The following is an 18,838-nucleotide window of genomic DNA, read 5'->3' as shown; positions in this document are numbered from 1 at the left end:
ATCACCATATTGATAGGGGAGGTGTGGGATTCTGCCATTAAAGTTCACATCTACCTTAGATAGTGACCAGTGTGTCAGTGTCTTTTGTATTTTTGGTACAATATATTTTGATTTTGCATATTTTGACAAGCATTTATTTAAATGGACTTTTGACTCAAAACCTTACATTTGTGACCTGACAATTAGTCTCTGTCTCCTCTCTCTAGATAAACAAACATTATGACCAACATATATTGGTCAAAATTAAGAAAAAATATATAGCTATACACTTATATTTCATCTTAATGTCACAATACAAGGGCAATCTACTTATGACTCAACTTCTCATTTGCCGGTGTTTGATCCTGCTGTAGTCTCCACCCCTGATCAGTACAAGAGATGGAGCGGGCAAATCTCGCGAATCCGCCTTCTCTCGCGATGTCACCAAGCATCGCTGTCCTCCTGCTGCAGTGCGCGTATAAAGCAGCGAGACTCGCGGGCACGAAAGGAGGAGTTGCGGCAAGGTCGCGCAGCATCACGGCGTAAATTAGCCACGGAAATCTCAATTCACAGAGATTATCTGGGTCTTTATAGTCGTTGTGAGCGCACATACCGGGCTGCGCGTCAAACTTGTCAGGAGTTTTTGACTGGACGTGTTGCTGTTCTCCATTTGCATCCGCATGTGCGCGTCGCGCTGCGGGTTCGGAGGGAAGCACGGCGCGTTATTTTAGTCTTCCTGCAGCATCAGTGTCTGCGTTCAGTCAAACCCATCGGTTTCTCTGCACTTTTAACGGACAGTATCAGCTTTTGGAAAGCTTTTTTGACTCGTCATGTCGGCGTCACCTCCGCCCTTCGCCGCCCCGGGCGACTATCTGTCTGCACCCGAATCTGACGCGCTCAAACCCGCCGGTCCGACACCGAGCCAGAGCCGCTTTCAGGTGGATCTGGTGTCAGAATCCGCCGGGGACAGTCAGACTCTTGGCACCTCCGACTCATCCCCACCCGCGTACGTCGCCGAGCCGCCGTCCGACGGACTTCGGGATTCTGTAGCTGGCGGCGAGGAAGCCAAGGGCCGGTTTCGGGTTGTGAACTTTGCGGCCTCGAGTCCGGACGCCGCGCCGGCGGAGAGCGCGCAGAATGGGGACACGGTGATGAGCGAAGGCAGCCTGCACTCCTCCACCGGCGGCCAGCAGCACCATCACTACGACACCCACACCAACACCTACTACCTCCGCACGTTCGGACACAACACCATCGACGCCGTGCCCAACATAGACTTCTACCGACAGACCGCCGCTCCGCTAGGCGAGAAGCTCATTAGACCCACCCTCTCAGAACTGCACGACGAGCTCGACAAGGTACAGCTACACCGTACGCATTCCGGACACTAGTGGGTTAGTACCGAACAAATAGGCAGACACTTGGTAGGTGGGTTGGTACTGAACACACATGTCGGGCACTATTTCAGTGGGTATGCACTGAACACATGCTGGACACTAGTTTAGAACGGAACAAACATAATGGACACTGGTTTAGTGGGTTTGTGCTGAACACACATGCCGGACACTAGATTAGTGGATTGATACTAAACACATACCAAGGCACTAGTTTATTGGATTAATACTGAACACACATGCCAGGCGCTGGTTTAGTGGGTTAGTACTGAACGCACATGTTTGGCACTAGTTTATTGCGTTGGTACTGAAAACGCATGCCGGGCTCTAGTTTAGTGGGTTTGTACTGAACACACATGCCGGGGTGTAGTTTAGTGGGTTAGTACTGAACGCACGTGATTGGCACTAGTTTATTGCATTGGTACTGAACACACATGCCGGGGTTTAGTTTAGTGGGTTGGTACTGAACACACACGCCGGGCACTAGTGGGTTGGTACTGAACACACATGCCGGGGTTTAGTTTAGTGGGTTGGTACTGAACACATGCTGTGCACTGGTTTATTGTTTTGATACTGAACACACATGCTGGGCTCTAGTTTAATGGGCTGGTACTGAACACGCATGCCGGGCACTAGTTTTGTGGTTTAGTACTGAACACGTATGTCGGATTCTAGTCACATTGCTCCCAGTTTTGTATGATGTAACGTATTTATGAAATGATGGCCAGTAAGACACAGTATCAAATTTTAAATGTCTAATTTCTAATGATATTTGATGAGATTGGTAAACACTAGGTTCAACACCGGGTCATATCAAATGTTTGACTTAGTGAGAAACGTTATAACGCTTTACATTGTCAACACGGACCATTGTGACCTTTGACCTGTGCGCGTAGTGACTGCAGTGCATATAAGGACAGTGATGATGGGAAATGTTATCTGAAGATCAGACTCTTCACTGTATCATTGTACATGTAGTTCACTGTTGTGAAAACACAAGGCCAATCTGTTTACATTCTTACACTAGACTCAGAAGTGCTGAGAGTGTGTGTGTGTATGTTGCTGTTAGTCTTCGTTTCTCTCGTGCAATGAGCCTGTTGTTGAGAAAGATTAAACGGCTTTGTTCGTGAAGTGATTCGTTTGCTATAACAGGTGTAAGTCTTTTTAAAAAACCCTTCATTTGACATGAACAGCAGATGTTGTGTCCGTGTTGGTCTCACAGCCCTGAAACCCACTCTCTGTTTCCTCTGAATGGCCTGGCAGTTTTAGCCGTAGGCATGACGATTTAGGTCTCTGACGACACTGGCTATTATGACTTGGCAGCTTATCTAGTTTAGTGCATTTGTAACAAACTTTGATGCCAAGTTTTAGAAAAGCCTCTTTGAGATGAAGTACATGACGCACAAGTGTTTTAACAGTAGTTTCCAGTCATTTGAGCTTTGCACCCATTCCAAATGGAGTAAGAGAGCTCCTCTGAGTTAAGGACGAAGTAGAGCCATTGAATGGTTTTCTTAGTTAAATAAACGGATGTGGAAGGTGTGTGTGTGTGTGTATATATCTATAAAAAATATATTAAAATGTCAAATGCAGCAGTCTGGAAGAAGACATTTTCTGCTATGTTAGATGCGTGTGCTGCTTAGACATGAATACTCTGACTGCACTTGTTTTCAATTGCAGTAGTAATTGTAATCATGAGACAGAACAAAGTTGCCTTCTAAAGTGAATCATGGATGTTTTTGAGAGCTGACTGAAATGGCAATTTAGTGTTGTTTGTGAACTCTGGTATCACTAGTACCAGTTCTCCTAGTGATGTGATGAAACCTCTATTGCTAAATATCAAACTGTGTTCTCCTGCATCATTTGTGCCTCAGACATGAATGATTCCTCAAATCATGTGTCTTAAGAGGTGTGCTATTACTTCACTAAGGGTGTATTTACCCATGGCTACTTCATATGTCTCACGCGATCGCATCACTGTTTAAGCCTTCCAGTCTAGGCAGCACTGGTGGGAGAATGCAGTGCTCACCATCTTTATTCATGAAGGTGATTGGGCGACAAACAATTTTATTTGCAGTGGTTTGCGCATGTGCTTTGTGAAGGGAGGTGCTCTTCTCCAGCAGGCCTTATCTGTGAAGATGTGTGTTGCGATAGTGTTGTGGTATCTGGCTGGCTGGAGCCGTTATAACGCGTTTGCACACTTTATTTTTTTTTTTTTTTTGGTCAAATTTACATGTGTAGCTTAAACAACCAGATCAATTTACACTTAGTCATGTCTGGAAAGCATCTTAAACCACTTCTTGAAGTGCTTTGAGTGATCATATTGTGTTTTGTAGGGCATTTATACCTGGGCCCAGTTGTTCAAAAGTAATCTGATTGGATTTCAATTATCAGATTGGATCAAATCTTGAAAATGAGTTCTGAAATCAGAATAGATCACAAAATCCAATCTTTGTTTTGATCTGGATCAAATCGTCAGTTTGTGTTCAAAATATTTTAGTAAGACTGGGATAGCTTTGATCCAAAAAAATCAGGATTATCCTGATTTCAGCAGAAGGGTGGATTACAGCAACAAAAATGTAATTTTAACACTGGTCAAAATACATTTGTATCATGTAATATATACGCACATTTTTATTTTGCTCTTGATTAGTTCAACTGTTAAAGTAATAAAGTAGAAGTAGACATTAGGCTTCCTATTAAAACTTTCAGTACAATAAATTAAAAAGATCTTGGTGCCATAAAATAATTCCCCAAATGGCTGTCAATATCAAACAAAAATATTTAATTAAGTGTTTTTTGTAATCACTGTATATAAACTACATTGGCACAATTATCAGAGATTAACCAGTCAAAAGTTGTTTCTAACAACTGCATACCTTATTGAGTGTATTTTTGTTTGTTTTTGTTGTGGGTCACATGAGAAGCTACGAAAGCTCTGCAGGCACAATGTGATGGGAGGAAAAATATGAGATGGAGGAAGAAATTAATTTTAATGCTTTTGTGTTCCCCCAAGAGACACTGTGCTCACTCTGAAAATGAGTTCTTTGCGAATGAATGCAAAGTTTCTTGGGAAATGCAAAACTTTTGGGAGAGAATGCAAAAGCATTAGAGTATATAGATTTTCTCTCCTTTCATATTTTTTCCCCCATAACTATGCCCCTTAGAAGGGGTCTGATTGTGTGCTCTGAAAAAGTGTGTATCTGCATCAGGGTGATCCAGTCCTATTTTGCTTAAAAAAAAATAATAATAATAAAAAAAAAGATAAGATGGATAGCAAAACATGGTATTTCAAAATCTAGACAATTCTGATCCAGATGAAACTTTCTAAACCACTGGACCCTAGTCCTTTTTTGTGAATGGATTGCTATCCAATCAGAGAAAAGAGCCAAGTGTAAACTCTAAGCTGCGTTTACACTGTAAGTTTACATTACATTTACTTTAGACAACTATTATCTGATATCTGTGTTTACATTAATTCCCGCCCAAAATGATATAATCATAATCGCTTTACTACGCACATGGTAGACCCTCGTGTTTTGAATGGCTGTGCTATTAAAATTATTTATAAATTCCACGTTAGGTGGCCATGATTATTTGTCAACATGTTCCGACTGAATGAATATAGACTGAAAAAGGGTAATTTTCATTTATTATCTACAACTAGTTGGACAATTCTGAAGTGAAATAAAGTAGCACGGTAAGATTACATCTATTCAAATTCATTCAAATAAGAATGACGAGAGAGAGTATGAAGCTGGAAAGTTATCACCTCATTGCTGAGAAATATGTTTTCAGTAGTGAAGCTTATTTATAAAAGTCACCGAGCAGAGGTTGAAAACCAGCTGCTGAGTGTGTGTGTGTGTGTGTGTGTGTGTGTGTGCAATTTCTTTCCTATAGGAAAAGACCTCTAGATATAGACATAAAGTTCCCACCCACCTCAATAAAAAAGATGTGAGTTTTAGTATGAGCACATACATCACATCTGCTTCATAATACAACATATCTTTTTATAGGCAAACGTGTCACCCTCACCTTGTGGTGGCTTGGAATTCCAAGGGGAATCGGATATGCGTTTTTAGATGTAGGTCCGATGTCCAGATATTGGATATGTATTTGTTTTTAAAACCACATTTGGAAGTGGCTCAGATCTTCTCCAGATTTTTGTTTATATGTGTGCAACAATTTCCGATCTCTGTCAGATGTGAGCAAAAAATCTGATATTTTTTTTGTGCCAGTGTGAATTCAGCCCAAGTGATCAGACATGCAATTTTTTGTGTCCACTTTCTGGAAGAGAAAACCAGTGAAAAGAACGTATTATAAATTGTCATGGCCCTGCAAGCAGATTAAAGCTCTTGTAATTGCATTGAATGTCTGTTGTCTGTTAGTTTGCTCTGTTTTTGTGTGGTTTGTGTAGCAGCTGTTGGTAAATCAACACTCCAGTGTTTTCTGCTGCTATAAATACATCTGTTCAGCTGTTTGTATTGTTGGGAATGGAGTTAAGCTGTGGGGAAATTTACAAAGCTATTTTCTTCTGTTTGTCCAGTAATGGTTGTCAATTAATCATCTGTAATTCTGTCCAGATAATCTTAGCATGTGCTTGTGCATGATTTCAAAAATTAAGATTGTCATGTGAAGTGGCTGATGTTATTCCTCTGTTTGTTTGTCTGCTTTTTATCAAACCAGTGAGATGGATATTTAGATAAGTGTTTTGCCTTGAAATGTTATGTAAAGCGAATACTAGTAAAGCCATGTTAAAGTCGTCATGCTTTCAGATTGAAGCTTTCCTATTGAAGTTACACACTGGACAGCACTGTACAACAAATCCATGACTGAATGGAAAGTGTTTTATTGGCTGCCGGCAGTTAATTTAAACAGATATTGATGTGTGAGCCAGTGAGCTTTTATGGCTGTCAAACGGACGCTGTCACGTTCGACACTCTAGTCCAGTTTTCCAGTGGTTTCTTTAACAGTTTCAATACTTCATTAGAGCAACACCCACATCCACCAAATCATTTGTTTATTTTGGCTTTGTTGAAAAACGCTAAAACTGCTCAGCACTGCACGTTTTCTTAGTGTGACTGAAGTTCGATGGCCACACTGATTAAGGCAGCATGATATTGACCAGCGAGAAAGTCCTGTCAGGACCTATTTATTTACAGAGGTGTGACTGAGTGGAAATAGATGTTGAAATACTGATGCTGTGAGAGACAATCAAACAAAGACAAATTTAGTGTGAGAGGATTGTTGGAAATGCGGGCCCTTGATGATATTTCTGAAAATTGTTACCTTGCGTCTTGCACATATCGAGATATTTTCAAAGTGAAATGTCCAGTGAGAGGCGCTAAAAGCGAGTTCAGTTTTATAATCCACAACAGATTTTATTTGTGTAGGTTGTTGTGCATGGCAGTTCTGAATTGAAATGTCCGGTAAGTAGCGCTAAAAGGTTAATCACGTTTGAAAATGACGTACCACCTACACTAAACCCTAAATATACCCAAAAGTGCCTGTAATAATAATTTTCTGTGAAAAGAATTCAAATTAGTTGCTGTTTTACTTAGTGCTGCCACTAATGAACGCAATATCGCATTCATTATCGCAGCTGAATCGCCTTTGATAATGAACGTGATATTGCGTGGCTTGGCTTGTCAGTGATCTACGGTTCTGTCTATTAAATGCCGCTCCATTTGAAAGCAGGTGATGGCGATTTATCAGCAATCAGGGAACCGGCTTTACTGAAGAAATACGCGTGACAATCGCATACGATATATCGCCCAGCCCTAAATTACATCAAACCTGCACATTAACAAATGCAGGCACAGATCAATCCAACAGTTAGTGGTTCTCAATTCCAGTCCTCACGACCCAAATTCTCTTCCTTAGGGTGCGTTCACACTTGTAGTTCGGTTTGTTTGGTTCATTTGGTCCGGACCAAAGAAGAAGAAAAAAAACATTTAGGGTGCTTTCACACTTGGTTCGATTGCCTGGACCGAACCCGAGTTCGACTGCTCCCCCCTCCCCCTGCGCCCACTGGACTGTGTTCACATTATATTATTTGGGTCCGACCCGCGGATCGTTTGCGTGATCAAACCAGCAGCTGTTTACTACGTTGCTTAGTAACGATGGCACAGGAGAAGGCGGCAAAATGCATAACGTTGCTCTCCTCACTTTTATATTTTTGTTTTTGAACCGTTGGTTTTGTTCATAACGGCTCTTGCGTCTATCTGCCGTGAATGTAGAATGCTGAAGGCGAGCAGAAATGAGAAAAAATCTACGCTACAGTATGGCGTTCGGACGAGGTCAAAAATATGACGTTGCAACTTGCACTCGTCTCACTGAACGTCTCACTGACGTCTTAATTTTTTGCTATTAAATCCATTCATTTTAAGACGCAGACGAGGCGTAGACGTCACGCAGACGTCACGTAAATCACGTGTGGCAGTGAAGTGTCGAGTCAGACGTTCACGCGTGATTCACGTGTAGCAGTGAAGTTATTTATTTATTTTTTCGCTAACACGTATCAGAACACGGTCCTCACACGGCTCAGTGCAGTGTGTGAGCCAATGCAGTATTTACCTGCACTTCATTCACTGCTCTCAATGGACGTGACATCTCAGTCTGAATTGTAACGTGATGTCTGCGTCTGACTTTTTTTTAATTTTTTTTGTCAGTTTTTAGTGCAACTTTTCCCCGGCAAACTCAATATACATTAATTACGTGCATATTAAATATACATATATTAATATATAACAATTTAGACTTTTTTTTTTTTTTTACTTTTTTAAATTGTAAAAGTATAAAGATAACATAAAAAGTATAAAGCCTAAACGCGAAGTTTGTGTTGCTCTTAGGTATACTCATGTCGTTTAGTTTAATGAAATCCGTTTTGAAATTTTTTACATTTGGGGGTTATTGTTTTTTTTATCTTTTTACATTTTTAATATAGCCTACATGCTTGATGGCCAACCTATCGATCGCAATCAGCTGCTAGATCTGAGACTGTTGCTGTAAATAATAATAAAATACATGGAAAAATGCATTATGCCTGATTAATGTTCAGTTTTTCAAGCACCTCTCTTCTTATATTTTACATTTAAAATATAAATTAGGATTCTAATATTATTTTATCATGTTTTCCTTTCTTTTTAAAAAGAAAATGTTAGCTTTTATTCAGCAATAATGTTAAATTGATAAGATTTCTATATTTTGAATAATAATCTGCCAGTATTCATCAATCAATCCTGTAAAAATATCACAGAAAAATATTAAGCAGCACGATTTTTTCCGACGTTGACATTGAAGGATCATGCGTCAAAGACGACTGGAGTATGATGCTGAGAACTCAGCTTTGCATCTCAGAAATAAATATAAAGTATATTAAAATAGAAAACCATTATTTTAAATTGTAACAATATTATAATAACACTATAAACCAGACCCCGCCTCTTCAATATATAAATAAATAAAACCTTATATAAATGATTCACCAATTTTATTTGTTTGTTTATTTATTTATTTGTCGTGTCCTCGATCCTTATCGTTGCATGAAATGAAAATAGAGCTAAACAACGACGCTGGCACTCGCTCACCAATAGATGGCGTCGTTGGCCCATGTTTAATTCATTTTATCCGACAACAGAAATAAATGATTGGGTGCTCATACAAGTATGTAAATAAATAAATAGTTTCAGTAGCCACAAGAAGAAAAGAAAACAGATAAGTTAACAAAGAAGTCATGAATAGAAGTAAAAACTACTGGAAAGAATTCTAGCAGCTGCATTATGGACTAACTTTAACTTGTTTATTGAAGATGCAGGACAACCAGATATCGTTGAGAAAAGATAAGTTTTTTTAAGCTTTATGATCAGTGGATTGTGTACCAAACAAGAAAAGATTAATTGAATAGGCTATATAAAGGTGTGCGATAGAGACAAAAATGATATCTCGATATTTTCTGGGATTTTTAGCCATAACCATAATCAGACTATATTTTAGCTGAGTCTGTCTTTCTCTCTCTCTTTCCCAAACACAGCTGATGTGCAGCCATTACAATATTTCAGTTTTGTTTTTAATGGCAAGGTGGTCAATTTCTTTTCGTTTCTTTAGTTAATTTAGAAATATTTTGGGAACATTCTATGTTTGTTAAAATCAAGTTTTTTTTTTTAAGGAACAACCGAGCGGCCAGCCGCAGGAAGCGCAATGAGCATATGTTTGATCAATTTAGCCTTCTTCACAAATCAACACGACTTGCATAAAATAATATTTATGGATGAGAAAAAAGAAAAAAGAAAAAAAAAACATGTCATGCATTTTACCATACTAATTAAAAAAAAATTACCCTAGATAAATGTGCACTACTGATTAAAATAAATAAATAAATAAATAAAAACAAAAAATAATAATAAAATGTGCTCGCTTTTGTCTTTTGAGGTGTAAATGTTTTATAGTATTCTAACAGATCGCCTGTCAATCACTTTGGCGAAACTATAAATCTAAATATTACAACTCCAAAATAAAAGATTGCAAATATTGTTTATTTTAGTAAAATTAGCCCATAATATAGCAGTGTTTAAACATTCGTTCTTTTGGTGTTGGTCTAGAGACTCCTAGTGGTGAATACATGCTAGAACAACTTTTTTATGATTTCTTCAAAACATCCGTGGATATACTTCGGTAAAGTTGGTTTTATATTCGCACATTCAGACTTCTGATAAATTCAGACTTTCCAATAAATGTGCAATAAATTAATGTTTGCAAATTTTAAGCAGCGACATGATATTGACAACCAACGATTGTCAACTTACAACATTTTTCACAGTCGATCAAAATAGGCAAGCATTGTTTTAATGGCATATTTACTTGTGAATGTCCACTGAATGTCCAATATAGTGTGATTAACAAGGCTATTGAATACGGATGTGCGAATATAAAACCAACTTTACCGAAGTCGTGGATATGTGGAAGAAGCAATTGCATACAGAATTTTTTATATCATTTGTATAAATGTTTACTTTTTGGAATAAAAAGCTATACATAAGAAAGGTAAAAAGCACTTAATTGCTAATTAAACATAATTGAGGATAAGTGTAAACAATAATAGAGAATGAATAGGTATAATAAAGCTCTAATTAGTGTATGGAATGTGCTGGAAACCCTTGCAGCAAAGCAGACGTCACGTAGACGTCACGTCCAGGCAGTCGAACTGTAATGTGGCAGACGCAGACGTCACGTTCGGCAGACGCAGACGTCACGTTCGGCAGACGCAGACGTGACGTTCAGTGAGACGAGTGCATGTTGCAACGTCATATTAATGAGCTCGTCCGAACGCCATACTACAGCTCTCTGTTGGCAGCATGTCAGTCACGCTCGTCGGGAAAGTGAGTGACACACACACACACACACACACACACACACACACACACACACACACACACACACACACACACACACACACACACACACACATTTTTATCAAATTATATGGCATTAATAGCGGTTCACTTCTGCAATTTGGTACATTTGCATTCATGTCCGAAGCAAACCGTACCAGAGTTCACTTGAACCGCACCCCAGACCACCCTTTTTAGTCGACTCGGGTACGGTTCGGGTCTTCCGAGTTCAGAAGACCGTGTTCACATCATCCAAACGTACCGAACTCTGACGTCAATCAAACCTGGGTGCGCACCAAAAGTGCTAATGTGAAAGCACCCTTAGTCCTGGTCCGATCAGCGTTCAGATTGGCAATTTTATCACTTAACTAAAAGATACCGAACCTTCAGGTATAGGGATACATTCACAACGTTTTATGACATATTGCCTATTTTGAGACGGAACTTACCGAACATCCAAAAACAATGCTGTTTTCTGAGGTAAATGCGCTCGTTGTGTGTGTGTGTGTGTGTGTGTGTGTGTGTAGCTGTCCGTAGCCTGCATGTGATGGTATTTTGGCCAGCTGGAAACTCGTGAAGAGTTTATAAAATGTGTAAAGTAGTCAAAACAGTGGCGAGAATCCCTCCGTCACACACACAAACGATCTGCTGCGTGGAGACGCGCGTCTGATGCCTGTCATGGGCAAACTCTCTTCTATGACGAGAAAAACTGACATACGTGAGGATTCTGTTCATTTTAGGGTCTCGTCTTTCTGTTTTTGGTTCGGTTACATGTCTTTGGTCCGTGTTGCGTTCATATATTATTCGAACCGCGCCAGAGTTCGTTTGGAAGCGGACCAAGACCCATCTTTTCAGCGGTCTCGTCCGCTTGTTTGGTGCGCACCAGGGTTCGGATGGCAGCGTTCACATATGTTCAAATGAACCGCACTAACCAAGCAATCGCACCAGGGTTTGTTTTAATCTAACCAAACATGACAAGTGTGAACGCACCCTTAAAGTATTTGGGGCCATTCACAAGTCGCGTCTAAACGCGTGTAAAGCGCGGCCATGCAGCTTTCATCTTTCCAAAGCGTGCTCTCCTGTGGCGTCCGTCATCGCTATGCAACCATGATCTGCGCTCTCTTTGATGAAGCATCAGCAAAGGATAAATTGATTTCTAGTCCTTGCATTAGCTTTACTACTAGATATATTAATGGAGAGAAATAAAACCCCGCTCTGTACAGCTATTATCATCTGTTCGGCTGAGCTTTCGATGTTGTTACGGAACTTGCTCGCGCGAAAGACACGATATGTGAACGTCCCCTTTAGCAACTTAAAGGACAGTGGATTTAAACATTCCGCCTACAGAGGCTGAGGTAATTTAATGGACCGACGCACTTATGGTGGCTTTGCCTTTACCGGCAGCCCATCATCGAGCTTGTGCTGCTGTGGTATGCCAACGAAACCAGAGTGTACAAACCACCTTTTTATTATCAGATAATCTGAAGTACTTCAGAACCCTCGGCCTTTGAAAACTTTTGCTAACAAACTTGTTTGACATCACACTAGACTCCACTTCACCCGCCATCCTTGAAAACTTTGACTTCATGCGTGTAACGTTAACTCAGACTAGTGGTGTGGAGGAAACTTATTTTAGTCAATGCGTGAAAACGAAATTTAAAAGGTATAATAATATAAAATGATCAGTCGATTTAAAAATATTGAAGTCAACTAATTATCTGCGTCGACGCAGTCGATTATATCGACCAATCGCGGCAGGTCTAGTTTTACTGCATCTAATGTTCATTTCAGCTGAAAACAGAATTGGTATGTTGTAACGTGTATTGGTACATTTATTTGATGAGAAATGGCGTTGAATATCTGTTAAACTGACACAGATCCAGCTCAGGGGTGGAAGTAGCTACATGTGGAAAGACTTTCATTATGAAGGCAACTGCGGCCAGATGAGCTGAACATGTCTGATCCTGGTGTGAAGCCTCTCTGTGAATCAGGTGATTTGGTGTTACTTCTGACCACAAGACGCTAAGAGTTTCAGTGATGTGTAACCTGTGGTGTCTTTGCGGGTGGCTTTCACTCGAGTGGGTGAACATCTGTAACTGTTAATTCCACTGCAGCACATTTAGAGCTCCATGATTCAGAATAAATTGAGAAATTTTCAAATCGAGATCATGATTTTTCTCATGATTCTGAACAGACAACTAAATGAAATGACAATTTACTAGTCTATGTAAAAATGTTTAATTAGAATGAATTATTTAAAAAAAATGTTTTGAATTAATGATTCAATTACAGTTTAAGTCACTTGTCGCAAACTAGTGGCCTAACGATGTAATGATACAATCGTTATATGAAGCGCCAAGTTACTTTCAAAAGGGCATCTGCTGTATTTTGTTCACTGCCATAAACATAAGAGTTTATATCTGAAGTCCCGCAAAATAGAAATATCTAAAAATAAGATCAAACAACAAATAAATTGTTCATCTATTGCACAAAAACAACAAGAATAACTATAACAAAATAAAAACTATTCAAAAGCACAAGCCTGGGCAGAGTTTCTATAACGTGTTTCTGCAGCATTGTGCAATGTAGCCAATCAGACATATGTGTTGATTTCTTGAATGCAATGGCCATTCAGATGCATTTAAGATAGTCCTCTGGCTGCTCAGTGTCTGAGGTTTTGTTCAGTGCTGAATTCTGCATGCTGGCAAATCCTCTGATTATAACAAACAAAGTGTAGACATTATGAAAGATTCATTGTGCAGTCAGCTTCATAGATAATAACAGAGCTTTGGGAGATTGCGATGAACTGAGATGACAGCCTTTTAGGAATTATGAAGGGAGTGCACTTTGCGCGCATTTTGCCATGCCAAACCATGCACACAGTAGCCTATGCTTGCTTTTATGTTAAATTAACAGTGGTTTGTGAATTTTAGCGCTTTAATAACAAATAATTTATCTGGAGTGTTTATGCTGGAATGTGTAGGTTGTGGCTAGGAGACTTCTAAATCTTTTTATACTTTTATGTGGGCGGGAGCGGGACAAAACAGGACTGTTGCGGATGGAAGTGGGAGAAGGTAACATACTTTTGCATATTTGTGAGAACGGGACTAAAAAATAGTTAATAGTTAATAGTTGATAAGAGAATCAGTGGGAAGGATTTTTTCATATATTTGTATAATTACAGAATCAACTATTAGTTTCTAATGAGGTTTAGACCAAGTCCAAGTTTGTCGCAAAGCTCTCTCCATCTCAAAAACAAATATTGATCCTTGTTTTAGTTCTTTATCCCAATGCCTGCTAGCATCAGTTGATCTATGACAAGGTTTTTGGCATGTCAGATGCTGTATAACCAACACTTTCGCATTTTGTCCATGTGAGTTGCCATAGTTTCTACAAGCGAAACCCGGGGATAGTGCGGATATTACGTCATTGATGGGCGACAATGACAAGGGATGAGCCATTATTTAAAATTGGAATTTCTCTGGATTTACAAATCCTTGGGAACTTTTGGGATAATGCAAGTACACAGCTGCATGAAATATCACACTGTGCAAGTAGTTTTTGGATTTTATTACAAAAACCTTACAGATTGTGCCTTTAAAGCATTCCTACAGTTTAAAAAACATGAGGAAAAAAAACACTGCTGGATTATTAACATCATCAATGTTTTTGAAAAGGAAACATCTAAAAAAGGAATATGACTTAACCCAATCATAGTCAATAATGTTGTCAATATTTGCTGAAAGTGAAGAGTAAATTAACGGTAAACTGTAGAGCTTTGCTAGAGGGTTAATGGATCAACTAAATGCATCCTATATGACTTTAATCTGGTACAACATAAAAGTAATATTGGGTCATTCCGTGTCAAATCAGACAAATTTCGGAAACTTCCCCAGCTCAAATTTTTTATTTTGTTAATATTATTTCTGTAGAAAGACAAACATAAATGGTAATGAAAGCCCAAATATTAAATGTCACAGATGTATTACTGAGTAATCCACTATTATGTAGAGGGGGGACAAAATGACAATTTTCACCTGAGATTTGGAGCCAACATACAGGGGTGTAAAAATTAATTTATTGTTACAGATCCCTTGTTCCCCTGTACTCCATTTCCCAGTATCCTCCTGTTTCATCACCTGCACTTACTTCCCTCGTCAGCTCCTCATCATCACAGATCACCTGCACCTGGACTCTATCATCTGCACTCCCTTTATAATGCACTCACTCCCTGCACTCCTTGTCCGTTCTCTGTTGTGTTTAATGTATGTTTGGTGTTCCTGCCCTGTGTTAATTAAAGTCTCTTACTATTGTGGAAATCCGTACCTGCCTCGTCTCTCTACACCAGCATCCTTAACAGAAGAACGGACCCATTATTCTGGATTTCCACAGAATAATGGAGACTTCCACCGGCTCCCTGGCTCCTGCTCCTCCTACGCCTCTCTCTCATCTGTCAGCCGGCGATCGCCTCATCGGGCTTCTTCAGGTTGGTCGTTCACTGGAGAGGTATGTGGAGGAGTTCGTTGAGCTGGCTTATCTGTCTGACTGGTCCGAAGCTAATTTAATCGCCCTGTTTTTGGACGGTCTGGATGACAACACTCTCCGTTTCCATGAACCTGATTATCGTCTCTCCTTAAGCGAAACTATCAATTTTATTTTGTTTTTGAATAATTCCCAATTCTATGTGGATGAGTGTTGGTCTTCAGTCCGTCCAGAAACACGGTCAGCCGGGCCAGTTAGTCAGTCTCCGTATTCCTCCGCTTACCCCTCCAGTGAACGTCCTTCCTGTCCCACACGGAACCCACACTCCTCAACTGGGTCCCGAAAGCAGAGGAGGAGGAAACAGCCCGCTCCTGTATCTCCAGAGCCCGCTCCTGTATCTCCAGAGCCCGCTCCTGTATCTCCAGAGCCCGCTCCTGTATCTCCAGAGCCCGCTCCTGTATCTCCAGAGCCCGCTCCTGTATCTCCAGAGCCCGCTCCTGTATCTCCAGAGCCCGCTCCTGTATCTCCAGAGCCCGCTCCTGTATCTCCAGAGCCCGCTCCTGTATCTCCAGAGCCCGCTCCTGTATCTCCAGAGCCCGCTCCTGTATCTCCAGAGCCCGCTCCTGTATCTCCAGAGCCCGCTCCTGTATCTCCAGAGCCCGCTCCTGTATCTCCAGAGCCCGCTCCTGTATCTCCAGAGCCCGCTCCTGTATCTCCAGAGCCCGCTCCTGTATCTCCAGAGCCCGCTCCTGTATCTCCAGAGCCCGCTCCTGTATCTCCAGAGCCCGCTCCTGTATCTCCAGAGCCCGCTCCTGTATCTCCAGAGCCCGCTCCTGTATCTCCAGAGCCCGCTCCTGTATCTCCAGAGCCCGCTCCTGTATCTCCAGAGCCCGCTCCTGTATCTCCAGAGCCCGCTCCTGTATCTCCAGAGCCCGCTCCTGTATCTCCAGAGCCCGCTCCTGTATCTCCAGAGCCCGCTCCTGTATCTCCAGAGCCCGCTCCTGTATCTCCAGAGCCCGCTCCTGTATCTCCAGAGCCCGCTCCTGTATCTCCAGAGCCCGCTCCTGTATCTCCAGAGCCCGCTCCTGTATCTCCAGAGCCCGCTCCTGTATCTCCAGAGCCCGCTCCTGTATCTCCAGAGCCCGCTCCTGTATCTCCAGAGCCCGCTCCGAACCTGTGCGAGCCGCCAGATCTGGACTGGCTTATTGACTTTTTTAACGAGCCCTCAGCTCCAGCCGCCGCCTACGAGCCCTCAGCTCCAGCCGCCGCCTACGAGCCCTCAGCTCCAGCCGCCGCCGCCGAGCCCTCAGCTCCAGCCGCCGCCGCCGAGCCCTCAGCTCCAGCCGCCGCCGCCGAGCCCTCAGCTCCAGCCGCCGCCGCCGAGCCCTCAGCTCCAGCCGCCGCCGCCGAGCCCTCAGCTCCAGCCGCCGCCGCCGAGCCCTCAGCTCCAGCCGCCGCCGCCGAGCCCTCAGCTCCAGCCGCCGCCGCCGAGCCCTCAGCTCCAGCCGCCGCCGCCGAGCCCTCAGCTCCAGCCGCCGCCGCCGAGCCCTCAGCTCCAGCCGCCGCCGCCGAGCCCTCAGCTCCAGCCGCCGCCGCCGAGCCCTCAGCTCCAGCCGCCGCCGCCGAGCCCTCAGCTCCAGCCGACGCCGCCGAGCCCTCAGCTCCAGCCGCCGCCGACGAGCCCTCAGCTCCAGCCGCCGCCGCCGAGTCCTCAGCTCCAGCCGCCGCCGCCGAGCCCTCAGCTCCAGCCGCCGCCGCCGAGCCCTCAGCTCCAGCCGCCGCCGCCGAGCTCGCCGCTCCAGCCGCCGCCGCCGAGCCCGCCGCTCCAGCCGCCGCCGCCGAGCCCGCCGCTCCAGCCGCCGCCGCCGAGCCCGCCGCTCTCCAGTCTCCGCCGCCGAGCAAAGCTCTCCAGTCTCCGCCGCCGAGCAAAGCTCTCCAGTCTCCGCCGCCGAGCAAAGCTCTCCAGTCTCCGCCGCCGAGCAAAGCTCTCCAGTCTCCGCCGCCGAGCCAAATTCTCCGCTCCAGCCGCCGCCTACGAGCCCGCCGCTCCAGCCGCCGCCGCCGAGCCAGCCACTTCAGCCCCAGCCGCTTCAGCCCCAGCCGCTTCAGCCTCAGCCGCCATGCCCTTCCTCAGACTTTTAAAAACTTTCCTTAAATTCCCCATGTATTTTTTGGGGGGGGGCCTAGTACCCGTTCCGGTACCTGGTGGGTGGGGAACTCCTGGGCGGGGGTTCTGAAGCACCAGAGCCCACCAGGGCACCTGACCCTCCATGGCAGCCCGCTGCACCTGACCCTCCATGGCAGCCCGCTGCACCTGACCCTCCATGGCAGCCCGCTGCACCTGACCCGCCATGGCAGCCCGCTGCACCTGACCCGCCATGGCAGCCCGCTGCACCTGACCCTCCATGGCAGCCCGCTGCACCTGACCCGCCATGGCAGCCCGCTGCACCTGACCCGCCATGGCAGCCCGCTGCACCTGACCCGCCATGGCAGCCCGCTGCACCTGACCCGCCATGGCAGCCCGCTGCACCTGACCCGCCATGGCAGCCCGCTGCACCTGACCCGCCATGGCTGCCCACGGCTCCAGACCCGCCATGGTTCATGGATCCGCCCTGGAGACCTCCGTTCCTGTCCGCTCCTCTCCCTGCACCTGCATGAGGTCTCCAGGGCGCCCGCCCCCCCTCCCGGTGTCTCCATCTACGGCGCGAGGTCGCGCCTACCGGGAGGGGGGAGTACTGTTACAGATCCCTTGTTCCCCTGTACTCCATTTCCCAGTATCCTCCTGTTTCATCACCTGCACTCACTTCCCTCGTCAGCTCCTCATCATCACAGATCACCTGCACCTGGACTCTATCATCTGCACTCCCTTTATAATGCACTCACTCCCTGCACTCCTTGTCCGTTCTCTGTTGTGTTTAATGTATGTTTGGTGTTCCTGCCCTGTGTTAATTAAAGTCTCTTACTATTGTGGAAATCCGTATCTGCCTCGTCTCTCTACACCAGCATCCTTAACATTTATAAGGATGGCAGCATTATTATTTTATTTTTACACAGAGATTGGTATGTCTATTAGTAAAATCTGTTGATGCTGTAACTTAAAAAGATATCTTATTATCCTTTTTAGATTCTGGTTCTTAACAAACTTTCATTTTGGTATCTTCATTTTAAAGGCTGGTTCGGTCCCAGAGATATGGAGATCTTAATTCGTATCCATGAATAAATGGGTAAATTGGTAAATGGTAAACATTTTCAGTGGTCAAAAACCAAATGTTGGTCACTTTGCATACAGCTGATACTTTTTTTTTTTTTTTTAAAAGGGGAATATCTGAAGAACAAATAATGTTGAAACTAGAAATGTATATATTTTTTCCCTTTATCAAAAGAGTTCCATAAAACAACTCTCAGAGTACCAAAAATGTACTGAAAATGGCTTAGTTGAGGCACAATACACTTTGTATTTATAAGAATCTATATTTGAATCCGTTTTAGGGATATTTGGAAGAAGGGATTGTTCATTTTAACAGCTTGTGAAATTACTAAGAGTTCAAATACACAACGCATTGACATCCTTATCTATTAGATTGAACCATGTAGTGC

The 18,838-nt window shown here is 43.3% G+C and overlaps 1 protein-coding gene across 1 annotated transcript in view; it reads left to right on the top strand.

Annotated features, from left to right (window-relative positions):
* The first annotated feature begins 424 nt into the window (after positions 1-424).
* Positions 425-18,838, top strand: part of slc12a2 (solute carrier family 12 member 2) — a 91,139-nt gene continuing 72,725 nt past the window's right edge. The window contains exon 1 of the mRNA XM_067398448.1: positions 425-1,337. Coding sequence (XP_067254549.1) covers positions 810-1,337 — 528 coding nt within the window. The 5' untranslated portion in view covers positions 425-809. The remainder of the gene's footprint in view (positions 1,338-18,838) is intronic.

This window comes from Chanodichthys erythropterus, chromosome 10 (assembly GCF_024489055.1).
Source record: "Chanodichthys erythropterus isolate Z2021 chromosome 10, ASM2448905v1, whole genome shotgun sequence".
Classification (NCBI taxonomy): Eukaryota; Metazoa; Chordata; class Actinopteri; order Cypriniformes; family Xenocyprididae; genus Chanodichthys; species Chanodichthys erythropterus.
The sequence above is the reverse complement of the archived record's forward strand: the minus strand, read 5'-3'. Positions and strand labels throughout refer to the sequence as shown.